The 13027-nt window shown below is 49.7% G+C and overlaps 1 protein-coding gene and 2 long non-coding RNA genes across 9 annotated transcripts in view; 1 reads left to right on the forward strand and 2 right to left on the reverse strand.

The window, feature by feature from the left end:
* Nucleotides 1–10823, forward strand: part of LOC114050388 (homeobox protein Hox-A3-like) — a 20209-nt gene extending 9386 nt beyond the window's left edge. For 5 of the 7 annotated variants that reach the window (XM_027872014.1, XM_027872018.1, XM_027872017.1 and 2 more), the window contains 2 exons: nt 7735–8382; nt 9963–10823. In XM_027872014.1, coding sequence (XP_027727815.1) covers nt 7854–8382; nt 9963–10735 — 1302 coding nt within the window. In that variant the 5' untranslated portion in view covers nt 7735–7853 and the 3' untranslated portion in view covers nt 10736–10823. Of the gene's footprint in view, nt 1–41; nt 144–4798; nt 4870–7734; nt 8383–9962 lie in introns of those variants that run through there. The other 2 variants (XM_027872020.1, XM_027872021.1) reach the window with 2 other exon arrangements.
* On the reverse strand, nt 1664–4591 carry LOC114050397. Its single transcript, XR_003569994.1, has 2 exons — nt 4504–4591; nt 1664–3269 (listed from the first exon to the last, which is right to left on the reverse strand). It is a non-coding gene; the product is annotated as an uncharacterized LOC114050397 (long non-coding RNA).
* Nucleotides 10824–11898: 1075 nt separating the features above from the next.
* LOC114050394 overlaps nt 11899–13027 on the reverse strand; it is a 3883-nt gene continuing 2754 nt past the window's right edge. Inside the window, exon 3 of the long non-coding RNA XR_003569992.1 lies at nt 11899–12788. This is a non-coding gene — a long non-coding RNA (uncharacterized LOC114050394). The remainder of the gene's footprint in view (nt 12789–13027) is intronic.

Raw genomic sequence — 13027 nt, forward strand, 5'->3', positions numbered from 1 at the left:
CCCCCCCCCCCCCTTCTTCTCTTTCCCCTTCTCCTCCTCAGAGAGCTTCCCGTGCTGGCTGCAGTATTCTAGGGCTCATGGAAAGATTACTGTCAAGCTGATGGGACGCCAGGCTTCGGCAGGAGGATGGATTTGGTTTTAAGGTATTTCCGTTGATTGTTGGCTTCTTCGATAAATTATTGCTGATTGAGGCACAGGTCAGCCCCAGAGGCTCAAGGGAATATGCGGACCTGATTGCAGTGCGTGTTCTTTTCCCCTTTGTCTTGGTTCAGAAAATCGTCCCGAACTCCCCGGCTAGCTCAGTGAAGCCAGAGTTTCTTTTCTAGGCATGTCTGTGTGTGTAGGTGGGTGGAAGAGAGGTGCTCCGTTGGCCTCAGCCCCTAAGGAGCCTTCTTTGACTCTTCGTAGTGTTATCATTTCTAGAATATGTTCTGCTTCCAGGACCTTGTCCGAAGGAAGATCCTGAAGCTACGGCCTGGACAGTTAGGTTTTTGTTGGTGTGCTTGTCCAGTGGGGGACTGGAGGGTGGGAGTGAGGGGGCCTCTTGTCTGTTTTGTTGGAGACGGTGGACTCTCTGTGGCTACAATAGCTGGTGAGCCGGGAGAGGGAACTGACTGAGAGCATTGCGTGGCTTCCATCTTATCTGTGATGGGTCTCACTACTGTGTTTACTATTTGGGTGCTAGGCTCACAGGCTTTCCTGGAAACAGTACAGAGGAAGTCCAAATTGGGGAAAGTGACTCCATTGTTTTCTTCTCTCTGTTTTGTGCACCTGAGATGGGATGGGAAATTGGACAATCTCAGTTTGAAGAGCGAGAAAAAGAAAAAAGGGATAGGTAGGTTGGGGACAGGGGCCTCCGACTTTGGTTTCTCCTAAAAACTGTAGAGGAGGGGGCAAGCCCTGGGCTTGGAAAGATCTGAGGAAAGGAAAAGGACCCTGGATCCACTTCTCTCTCCTTGAACAGTAGGACATGGTCCCTGTTCCCCTTGGTCACAGAAGACACTTAGTTGGGAGACTTTAGGCCCGGGACCCCAGGTCCTCAGCTGAAGTATGTAGTGGAAAGCTAGGATAGGCAGGCAGAAGCCGGCTGTGGCAAGGAACCAGAGCCGAGCTGAGATTTATGGCGCTCTGAGGTCCCTGGCAGACATTCTCTACCCCGGGGAAGGATGCTACTGAGAACCTAACCTGTTTGTCCCAAATTCCTAGGTAGTTTCTCCACCTCCGGTTCTAAGCTTGCTTCGGGAACTCATGTAGAAGCCAAGCTTGTCTCTGGTACTCCCTGGGTACAGGGAAGGAATGGTCGGTTAGAACTCTTAGGACTTTGGAACAAAAGCAACTCTTTCCTTTTTCACTCCAACCTCAATTAAAAAAAAAAAGTCCAATCAAGTTTCCCGGCTTAAGTGATATTTCCTTTTCCCCCCTCCCCCCCCCTCCCATCTAGCAAAGGCGGCTCATCCATTGCCGATTTCATAGGTAAACATGTTTTACAGAGGCTATTTTAAGTGGCCTAAAACGCCCCTTGAAAATAAAATGTAAGCTTTAATTGCAGTTCAATTACTTGTCAGCGTTTCCTATGATTTATGACCCAGTTCTGGCGCGTTTTTGACCCAGTTAAGGACTCATAAATAATATAGTTTCACTAGGAAGAAAGTGAGAGCAAGCGGAGGTTTGCAGAGCCGTCCTTTATTATCTGTTTGTGCTGGCGAGTCAAATGGATATCAAGCGAGACTCCGCTTACCGGATCTCCTCTAAGAGAGCATCCGCACTGAACAAAATGTGCTAGAAACAATTTACAGAATTCGCTTCTCCGGAAAGGGGAAGGCGATGCAGCCAAAGCAGATGAAAGGAGTCTCCTTCCCATAGGCACGGCCTCATCACCCCCATCTTAAGAATGACGGGGATGTAGGTTGCATTCCGATTTTGATCGGGTGGGATTTTGCAGCAAAAATTCCTGTCTCTTTCTCCCCCTCAGATCCCGAACACGTCTAAAAGGAAGAGCTCCCTAGCTTATATCGGGAAATCACGCTCCTAGGAGCTTTTCTCCCTTTCAGATAAAACCCCGAATAGAAGATTGGAAGACATCTCAATCTTCTCAGAAGAGTTTGATTTTCCTATCTTCGAAAACCCAGAAATTGTAGATTTCTCAGTCTCAAGGCCGAGAGGAAAGGTTAGAGCCTCGGGGTTCCCTCGTTCTACTTGTTCGTCAGGAAAAAAGGAAGCTGATTGAATTCACAAGGAAGATCGAGAGAAAATGGGAAGAAAACGTACGCGAAAGAAATTTGGCTTTGAGAGATCGCGAGCAGAGCCAGGGACTGCTGGGGTGGAGGGAGAATCTCTGAACCCATAAATCATTTCAAGGCGATTGGTTTTATTTTTGTTGTTGTTTTAAAATAAACAAAAACCAAACCAATTACGCTGTAAAAACCTTAACCAGGGATGAACAAAATGATTGTTAGAAATGAACTATTAATCCTTTCAAAGTAACCATTTCTGTAAGTGACTTGGGGAGGGACATCCGTTCGCATCCCTGGCCGCCTTCTTCCCCAGATACTTGCACACCTAGCCCCCCTTCCCTGCCTATGGCCCACGACTGGCCGGAGCAGAAAAAGCCAACGAAGAAAGCACGTTTGTCTGTTCAGGAACCCTACTCTGCTGGTTCAGAGGTGCGCGCCGGGAAGCTAACATATGCCTCTCATCCCAGCCTTCTATTTGAGATTCTTTCCTTCTTGGGCAGGTCTTTGGCTCCCCAGGTTAGAGGCACGCTAGCCTAGTCTCGAGAGTGGACTTCCTAGGGTCTTTTTATGGCATGCTCAATTCCAAAAGAACGCAAAGTGGGGAGAGATATCTCCCCTCCACTTCGCCTTTGCAGCCGCAGCCCATCTCTGCCCTGTCCCACCTCCAACCCAGGTCGCCCGCTGCTTAGCGTCCCGCTCTTCTTGTCCTAGGTTTCTCGAAGCTTTTCTTTCGTTCCTTCTAGCTAGTTTAGCTGAAAACGGGGAGCCAGTTGCATCAGCAATTTGGAGGAGAAAGTGCGGGGTTGATTATTGACCTACGCCTCCTTTCTTCCAGGGAAACATCCAACCTGGGGGTGGGCTGATGGCTTGAAGAGAAATGCAGGCCAGCGAATTTTTCGGCCCCCTCTCGCCTCGCCTCCTACGCGACCGGGCTTCTCCTTTCATGTTGGGCCGCTGCAATATGCCATAAGGAGCAAGTGTTTTCTGTTTTAGTTCTCTGTTTACAGCTTTGGTGCATGAAGTCATAAATCTTGCCTGGCCATAAATGACAAAAAACCATTGGTATGCATGAGCGGCCGCCCTGGCCTGAGAGCGCTTTCGGATTGCTCCCTTTTCCCTGGCTTTGTTTTTGCTCTAAGGTGATACCTTGGCTCCTTGCAAGTTTAAACATATTATTTATATTTTTTAACGCCTTTCTTTGAGAAGGATGGGGCCGCTGACGCCTCGTAATTACGCAAAAATCTCTATTTCTCCCTTGCTGCCACACAGGACACCCACCAGGCCAACAGAAATTGACCTTCTGTGGTGTGACTATAATCCTCTGCTCAGTTTTAGGCACGTTTGGGAGGGGGGGGGTGAAAGTCCACCCTGAAATGGACATAATACCAGAAGTGAATCCCCACACTCCTTCTCCCAGCTCCCCCCAACCCAGTAAATCTGAAAGAACAGCTTGTAGCTAGCGTTGGGAGTAGTACAATACACACCACCTATGCCATCCAGGGCTTAACCGGCAGCTAGTCTAGATTAGAGAACAGTTTAGACCCAGGGACACACATGCGATAACCTAAGTGAGCCCCATTGCACATCCCAGGCGCTAAGGCCGGATTGGCGTTGAAATGTGAGTTTTCCTGCCTCCCCCATCTCCCAGCTCCCCCTGAAGCTGAAACTTTCTGTCTAAAAATACAGTCGAAACCAGGTGGATGCAATGATTGACCCTAGCTCTATTCTAACCCCAGCTCTATTCTGACCCCTATCAGCTCTCAGTAAAAGCTGGGGAAATGGAGGCCCACATCTCTTTCCCTGGAAGTTGAGGATGGTGAAGGGGGCAAGAACATCTTCGGAAGTTAACCGCTTAGAGTCTCAGGGAAACTTTGGTGCCCCCCACCCTAGTTTCTCTCTCCCCCGCCCCCAATGGTTGCTCACTATCTTAGGTTTCTCAAACAGATTCATAAGAAATAAAGACCCTGGTGAGAGAGCCCCTTTGTGAGAGCTGTTTGTCTTCATTAGCATAATTTTCCTGGACTTTAGTGACGCCTCAGAGCAGGGAGGGGGTGGGGATGAGGAGGTGGGGGGTGGGGGGAGGCCGCCCTCCTTTACTCGTTCACTCCCTCTCTCTTCTCACTCCTCAGCTTCCTCGATCCCCATCCCCCACTCCGGCCCGCGCTTCCCCAGTCGGCTTTGCCTCTCCCCCACCCCCACCCCACCCCCACCCCCCACCCAGACCAGAAGCTGCTGCTCCGCGTGTAATATTCATAAGAAACATACCCACCTCGGTGCCACTACCCTAGGAAAAGCCCCGCGCAGCGATAGCTCTTATCTCAGGGCCCCGGCTGCTGCCCTCAGGAAGGGCAGGGAGGGAGTGCTAGGGGAGGGGGTAGGGTGGGGGGAGGGGGGGTCCGAGCCGCCCCAGCCAGCCCTTGGCGAGTCGTGCAGGAGCTGTGAGTGGAGTGACGCCTCTCCTCGGGTCCTGGGCTCCGGGGTCTTCCTCCCGGCGGCTGATGCCTGGAGCTGGTGCCCATCCCGATCGAGCCGGTGGGGACCTGGGCCGGGGCAGCGGGGCCGCGGGCTGGCGGGCCGGCCCGGAGCACGGGAGGAGGGTGCCTGCCTCCTTCCGCGTCCGTCGTCAGAAGTTAAGGTAAGCTGGGCCACAGGCCGCCGCTGCCGCCGCCGCCGCCGCTATCAGTGCTGAATGGTGGAGTTTGTGTCTCGGTGATTTATGGCCACAGACTTAAATCTCGGTTCATGAAGAGTTCACAAGCTGCAGCTTCCTCGCAGGCAGTGACTGATACCCTTAGACTTCGAGTTCAGGCCGTTTTCCCCAACCCCCGCCCCCCCACCCCCACCTCCCATGCCCACTTTTCTCTTCCCGTAACTTTTCTTTTTCGTGGAGATGGAGGAGTGGGGAACTTGTAGGGGCTTTTCTCACCTGGCTTCCCCCTTCTGATTTGGGGTGAGAACTTGAGGGGGCAGTAGGAGAGCAAGGGGGTGGGGGAGAAAGGAGTCTGAATTTGGCCATATCTAAAAGGAAGACAATAGGGGCTGTTCCAGGCAGCCCATGTAGCCTCTGACTCGTTTTCTGCTCAGCTGCACCTGGTTATGGCCCAGAAATAGATTTTGGTTTTTTTTGCCCTGGAATCATTGCTCAAGCCTTTGTCTTTGGGGTGGAGGGGGAACCTCTTGCCAGGCTGACCTCCAACTTCTTCATTAAGAAACAAACTTGGGGGGAGGTTGTTTGGGCCCTGAGGGTTGTCTGGGGTCCTCAGACAATAGGGATAACTTTGGGGTTGGACCTAGAAAGTGACTCCACATCTTTGGGGCTGGGTTGTTGTTTTCCTTTTCATTTTAACCAAGCAGTACACAACTTTGTGAAAGCCTTGAAGTTAAGCAGGAACCCGTTCTGGCTTGGGATAATGGATTAGCAAGTCACTTGAAGTATTGCACTTTCAAAATCAACTTAATTTTGTTTTATCTAATATCTTGCTGTTCAAGTGTCTGGAGTGATTTTCTTAACCTGACATTGTATTTAACACAAGCCTGGTATCTAAAATATTTACAATGTTAGACATTAACACTGTCAAATGGAATAGGAACCCTTTTCAGTAGGAGAACAGGAAATTGTGATATTAAATTCACCACTGGCTTCTACACTATTATTTAAGATTTGATTTTCTTCCAGTTGTACTATCTGGCTCTTCTCATCTATTTCCAAGGGCTAAACAATACTGCAGAGCCTAGGGCTCACACACAATCACTTTGGGTAAGGGATGCTGTAATTTTTAATTGAGGTGCTGGAAAATTAATTGTGCCTGCTTTCCAGATGTTGATCAGATTGTTGGTTTAATAATAAAATCCAAAGGAGCAGATTATTAAAAACGAAATCAGAATCACCCACTGATAGATGTACATTTTTTTTAAGCTAACAAAGTGCCTGCTATTCCCTTGTAGTCTTGAACAACTTGGAATGCAAATATATAGAGTTAGGACTGAAAATGGCCATTTCCCCCTCCACAAGTAGGTCATTATTACTTTCTTAAGTGCCCAGAGGAAATAGCATTAATGTTGTGTGTGTGTTCACACATGGATGGAACTTTTTTGAGTAATAAGACATTGGATTTGGGTAATAAGAGATTGGATTTGTTAAGGCTGGAAATCCAAAGAAACTCTCTGCATCTCAGTTCCCAGAGCACTCTCTCCACTCCAAATCTCAGTTAACTCTTGTGTCCCATGTTTAATTGGTTATTGGAAGGCAGGTAAAGTAATGGAGTTAGCAAACATCTTTGAAAACAACAAAAACGACTGAGGACCTGAAGGAGTGATTTCTGGTTTGTCTTTCCATCCCATCTTCCTGAGCCAAATGACCCCCATACATCAAATTGCATAGCAGTTTGCAAGACAGAGCCTATTATCGTTAAGTTGGAAGGAAAGTTCAATCGGTGGTCATGGAGATGAACGCTGGTTTTTCAGGTTCCTGGTGGGTTCTTCCCCCTCTAATCCATCATGTTTTAACAGGTAGAATTTGGTAGGTGCCATGAAAAAGCCAGCACCTCAGACATTCCTGGGAGGCAGGGATGGGGTGCCTTTTGCTTTGGAAGACAGCTCTGAAGGTGGTTGCTGAGTCCAGGGGATCTGGGAACAGGGATCGTGGAAGAAAAAAGAGGAGAAAAGATCAACCCCCTAGTTTGAATAGTGACTTAATGGGGATGGAAGAGGAGGGATTTTTGTTGTTTCCCCCTATATTTCCTCCAATTTCTCTGAATGAGGGTGAATCCGGAGCCCCACGGGGTTAGTTTAGATGGAAAAGGTGGTAAATAGCCCAGAATATGTGATCTTTGAAATTGAACTGGGCCTGCAAGGGTTGGTTTCCTCGAATCCCAAAGAGACCAGCATAACTTTCGGGGGCTTGTGTGCGTGTGTGTGCGCGCGTGTGTGGGGTTTCTCTGTGTGTCTGCGAATGTGCAGGAGGATATGTAGTAGACTACAGGAGGGGAAGAAATGGTGCTGATCTCTTTGGGAATTAGAAGCCTTGTCCCTAGAACTGGCTATCCAATAGCTCCCCTCTGCCCTTAGCACCTCCCCAAAGGGCGAGGGTGACAACGACCCCACCAGAAGAGGTGAGAAAGGAAGGGGCCAAGACTGCGGTTCTCTGGATCCTCCGTCTCTGGCAAAGGAAGATCTCAATTGTCCCATTTCCTTCCTGCCTGGGGGATGTAATCAAGAGAGAAAGGGAGCACAAAGCCCGTGCCCACCCCAACCCCCAGGCCCCCTCTGCTTGGAAAGCCCCCCAACTTCAGGCCCAAGTTAACCAAATATTGGAAGCTGCCAGTAAATTCCAGCGGCTTTTTATAGCTCGCCTCCCAGCGCCCCGGGCCAAGTCATGCTGCTAAATATTGCTGACCACTTTTTCTTCTATGGCTTTCATGTCACTTAGCTATTGAAAGTAAGATGGATTTGTACTGAGCCCTCACCGCGCTGCGCTTCTCATCTCTCCCCCCACCCCCAGGTCTGTCGGGGGCGGCCATTGGCAGAGAAACGTCACGTGACGGAGGGGGTTGCCAATGTTCGGCTTCAAGGGTGTCAAGACCCTGTCAGTGTGTGAAATAAATACTGGGATACAACGAAATGCAAAAAGCGACCTACTACGACAGTGCGGCGATCTATGGCGGCTACCCCTACCAAGGAGCAAACGGTTTCACTTATAATGCGAATCATCAGCAATATCCTCCGCCTTCGGCGCTGGTGGAAAGCGAATACCATCGGCCGGCCTGCTCCCTGCAGTCCCCTGGCACCGCTGTGGCCCGCCACAAGGCCAATGACATCCACGAGAGTTGCCTGAGAACCATCGGGGTCCAGGGTGGCCAGGCTCAGGGCCTTCCCGAATCGCAGCAGCCCCCGCAGCAGCCCCAGCAGCAGCAGCAGGCTCCACCACCCCCGTCCCAACAGCCCCAGCAGCCGTCTCAGCCCCCTGTTCCTTCAACTCCATCATCCTCACAGCCCCCTCCCTCTGTCTCACCACCTCAAAATGCCAGCAGCAACCCAGCCCCCACCAAGAGTCCCATGCTCAATTCTCCTACCATGTCCAAACAAATCTTTCCCTGGATGAAAGAGTCTCGTCAAAACACAAAGCAGAAAAACAGCAGCTCCAGTTCAGGTAACCACGGTTGGCACGGCAAGCGATGGTACTCACCTGCCTCCCTTTCCCCCAAGTTCCCCTTGTTCAGACCGCTTCCTCCTTCCCTCCCTCCACTCCTCCCTGATCCAGAACCAATCTAGTTGAGACAGGACCACAGGGCTGCATAAACACCCCCATGCTTTGGTGTTCTTTGGGGTTTTTTCCATAAACTTTTCAGATTTCTTTTCCCAAGAGAGTGGTTCTCTGAGTGTAGCAAAGGAAACTGAGCCTAGGGTACCATCTTTCCCTTTTCCTAGAATCTTGGTGATGGTCAGTATGGCCCTTCCAAGAGGTCAAGAGTAAGAATCTGGCTCCATCCCTTGTCTTTCAGTTAGAGTTTTGATGTATGTGGAGGCCTGAGGCCTGGGCCCTTAGCCAGAAGACCATCCTGAGTCATACTCTTTTTCTTTCTCCCCTCCCCCCTTTTTTGGCACAGATTGAATATAATAAGACAGTGATCCCAGGCTGAAGTGTAACTCCAATAAAATGATTCATGATCACCTGCAGTCAGAATCAATGCTGTGCTTATAATCAGATGCTATTTTTGTTCTAGCAGGTTGAGGCCTTGGATTATCGCGTTCTAGTAAACCTATGCTCTGTGTTAGCACAATAAAGTCAGGCCTTGGGAGAAAAAAAGAAGGCAGAGGGGTGGGGAATTGTGGCATTTGTCATCTTAATGTGAACCACATGGGCCTGAGTGATACAAACCCCAGTGGATGAAAGAGCCCTAGCTGTAGCTTTGAGGCATCTTGTTTACATCTGCCCCCTTTCCAGCTGATGTTGCTTGAAGTAGTTCTAAACCTGGAGAAAACCATGTTTGACTGGGCCTGCCTTGGGGGAGCCCAGGAAGAACAGGAATGGAAGTAAAATCTTGGGAAAGTCTGGAATGAGTTCCCCATGCCACACGCCTCCTAGCTAAAGTCATCAACCCCACCCCCCACTCATTTTCTAGGTATATGATACCCATTCAAGGAAAGGGCAAGTTATACTCTCTGATGGCTCTCATCCAGTATTCAGGACGCTTCAGGGCCTTTCTTTCAAGCATGTCTGCTTAGATGTCTTCACCCTCACTATACATGCCTGGAGAATTGGAGATCTAAAGCAACTGGAGAGAGAATTAAAGCAGACTACCCTCTTACTGTGGGGGGGGGAGGCTTTTTTTGGGGGGGGCTTCCTTTTTATCTCGAAGGATGAAGATGAATTTTACACTACACTGAATTTCACCCTAAGTTTTGTTTCAGTGGTCTGTTTCACATTTTCCTTTCACTCTTTAAAACAACTATGTCTTCCTAAAATACCTGAGAGAAAGGACTTTGTCACCTCGTTTGGAGGGGGGTGTCCTTTCAGTTTAGACTGCCAGAGACCTCCCAGGGCATGGAGGGGGAACAGAAGGGGGAAGGGGTGGAGAGGAGCAGGCCATGAAGGACAGCACCTCTCTGGGCCAGCTGTCCTAATCACCTCCCAATGGTCCCGGGGTATTCCCATGTTCATTGGCTCAGGCTGCAGGGGCTCTCTGACTGTGCAGTACTCATCCTCTTCTTTGTGTGTGATTTGTGTAGGTGAGAGTTGCGCTGGCGATAAAAGCCCCCCGGGGCAGGCGTCATCCAAGAGGGCTCGAACAGCTTACACAAGTGCCCAGCTGGTGGAGCTGGAGAAGGAATTTCACTTCAATCGGTATCTGTGTAGGCCCAGGAGGGTCGAGATGGCCAACTTGCTCAACCTTACGGAGAGACAGATCAAAATCTGGTTTCAGAACCGCAGGATGAAATATAAAAAGGATCAGAAGGGCAAGGGCATGATGACGTCCTCTGGAGGGCAGTCCCCCAGCCGCAGCCCGGTTCCTCCTGGGGCTGGGGGGTACCTAAACTCTATGCATTCTCTGGTCAACAGTGTTCCCTACGAGCCCCAGTCGCCCCCGTCCTTTAGCAAGCCTCATCAGAACACCTATGGCCTCCCCAACTCCTACTCAGCTGCCCTTAACAGCTGCCCACCTCCTCAGAAGCGGTACTCGGGGACTGCCTCGGTCACTCCAGATTATGACCCTCACTCCCTCCAAGGCAACGGTAGTTATGGGACCCCACACTTACAGGGAAGCCCCGTCTTCGTTGGGGGCAACTATGTGGATCCCATGAGTAATTCCGGGTCTTCCATCTTTGGTCTGACTCATCTCCCCCATCCCGTCTCAGCCAACATGGACTATGGGGGGGCTGGGACCATAGCCAACAACCATCATCACGGACCTTGTGAGCCCCACCCCACCTACACAGACCTTACAGCTCACCATCCTTCTCAGGGAAGAATTCAGGAGGCGCCCAAACTGACCCATCTGTGATGGACCTTGGGGTTGAGTGAACACAAAGTCAACCCACTTCTCTCTTTTTAGTTCTGTTGGGTTTTTTTTTTTTTTGCTTTCTTTTTTTTTAATGGTCCTTCTTTCCCAGTCTCTATTTCTCTTTCTCTCTCCCCTCCCCCATCCTCTCTTTTGTTTTCTTGGGTAAAGCCTTTTTATAGTTTATATGACGTAGCAATATTCGTTGCTTGAATGGCTCTAGAGTTTCCATGGTGATATTTATCTGCCCCCAGCTCGAGTCCTCTGGCTCTCCTTGGCTGGGGTGGTGGGGTGAGAGGAGGGGCCTTCCTTCCTTCACCTTCTTTACTCTTTTATCAGAAACAGGGTATATGAACAAATTTTCTAGCCGGGTTCTTCAATGTGAATTTGTTCGTACATTACAGCTCCCGAGGGGAAGCGATTAAGTTGTGTTTTATTATTATTATTATTTTTAGTTGTTTTTTATTGCACTTCTTTAAAAAAAGCGAGAAAAGATATCAAAGGGCGCTTTGAAACAGGGTCTCCCTGGACAATAATGAATCTGTGTCCGTCTCTCGATGTGTGTATGCTGGTGAACAGTCAGATTTATTTATATTTTTTTGCAAACATTGAGTAATCTAAGTGTTTAAATATTATTTATCCCCATCCATTCATATTTATATTAAAAAAATCTCCCCCGCCCCCCAGATCTATACCCTGATTGTTCAGGAGCACTCCTCTGACCTTTGGTTCAGTAGCAGATTGGCGTCCTACGACAGTTTGGTTCGAAAGGGAAAGAGAATTCCTTTACCAAGATGGTAACGATTGTAACAAAACCAGAGAGAAGCCACCTTTTTGCTTTTTTTTTTTTTTTCCTAACAGTAGTTTATGCTTGTAACATCAGGCTAAACGGAACAACTCCCCCTCCCCCTCCAACAATCTGTAAACGTGAAAAAAAAAATCTAAGATTTGTTTCTAGAGGTCTACATTCCTTGCTGCTCACGTTCTGAAAAAAGCAAAAACAAAAGAACAAAAAATAAAGTTTTTATTCTGACTAATTCGGTTTTCGGAACGTGTTCTTTGGCCGATATTGAGGGCAGCTCACGCCCTGGACAAGGGAGGCTGGGCACAGGTAGCCAAAGGCATCCCCCCTACTCCCACCTCTTCCCCAACCCCCGAATACCCCCGCCCCAGTCCCCCACGGAGCCAGCCTTGGCCTAGGGCTTGCCTTGGGGTGCTGTTAGAAATATATGTGTGTGGGGGGGAGCGCCCTTGGTGCGGGCTCCGGGTCCGACACACGGTAGCTGGGCTGGCTTGGGGCTGCTTCTCCGAGCTGCCAGGCCCCGAGCGGGAGCCAGAGTGACCCTGGAGCTCGCAAGCCAGGAACAAAGCGCCGCGATCACAGGTGCTGGTGCTGGTGCTGGGCCTGAGAAGCTGCGGGAGTCGAGGGGGGGGCAATGGGGGCGGGGATGCAGATTCACCACCCCTTGCTTGAAGAGGAAGGAAGGCGATCGCCATCTTCTCTTGAGAGCCTTTCTCTTTCCCTTTCTCCCTCGGTGTATCTCTCCCCTTCTCCTGCCTCAACGTCTCTCTCCTCCAAGGCAGCTCAAAGGAGAAAGACGTTCCTCTCTTTGGCACTGGGGACCTCTCTACTCCCACACTTTCCCTCCCAGGGTCAGAAGAAAGAAGCTAAAGGCTGTTACATTGTGCGGGGGTTGCTTTAAATACAGGCCAGCGGAGCTAGGCATCCAAATAAGAGGCGGCGGGACGCCGTTTCCAAGGGGCAAATTCGAAATACAGTCAGTCTTTTATGGCTTCCCATGTCGTTAATCACTCCTGGAAGAGACAGTCCATCATAAATCGCCTCTGAGGTTTGAGGCAGTTTTTCGGTAACTACGGTAGTTCATGCTCACAAAGGGGGCTGAACGTGAAGGGAGAGTAGGCAGTAGCCGATCGCCAAGCCTTCTCCTTCCGTGGGCTGGTGGACAGTCAGTGGCAGCTTTCACGCATGGACCTTCTTCCCAGGATTTGGTATATTTTCCCCCATTTTCTGAATCTGGTCTCCTCCTTCGTCCTCCTTGTATTTTTTTTTCGGAGAGAGACAGATACAGACAGACACACACACACACACAGACACGGACAGAGACACAGACAGACAGAGACAATAAGAAAGATTCAGAAACAGAGACAGAATCAGACAGTTAAAGAGCAGAAACAGAAAAAGTGGTTTGTCCTCTTTCTAATAAAATGCAATGTTTCCAAGTGTTCTCTCTCTCTCTCTCTCTCTCTCTCTCTCTCTCTCTCTCTCTCTCTCTC

This window comes from Vombatus ursinus, unplaced genomic scaffold (assembly GCF_900497805.2).
Source record: "Vombatus ursinus unplaced genomic scaffold, bare-nosed wombat genome assembly UNPS02014799.1, whole genome shotgun sequence".
Classification (NCBI taxonomy): domain Eukaryota; kingdom Metazoa; phylum Chordata; class Mammalia; order Diprotodontia; family Vombatidae; genus Vombatus; species Vombatus ursinus.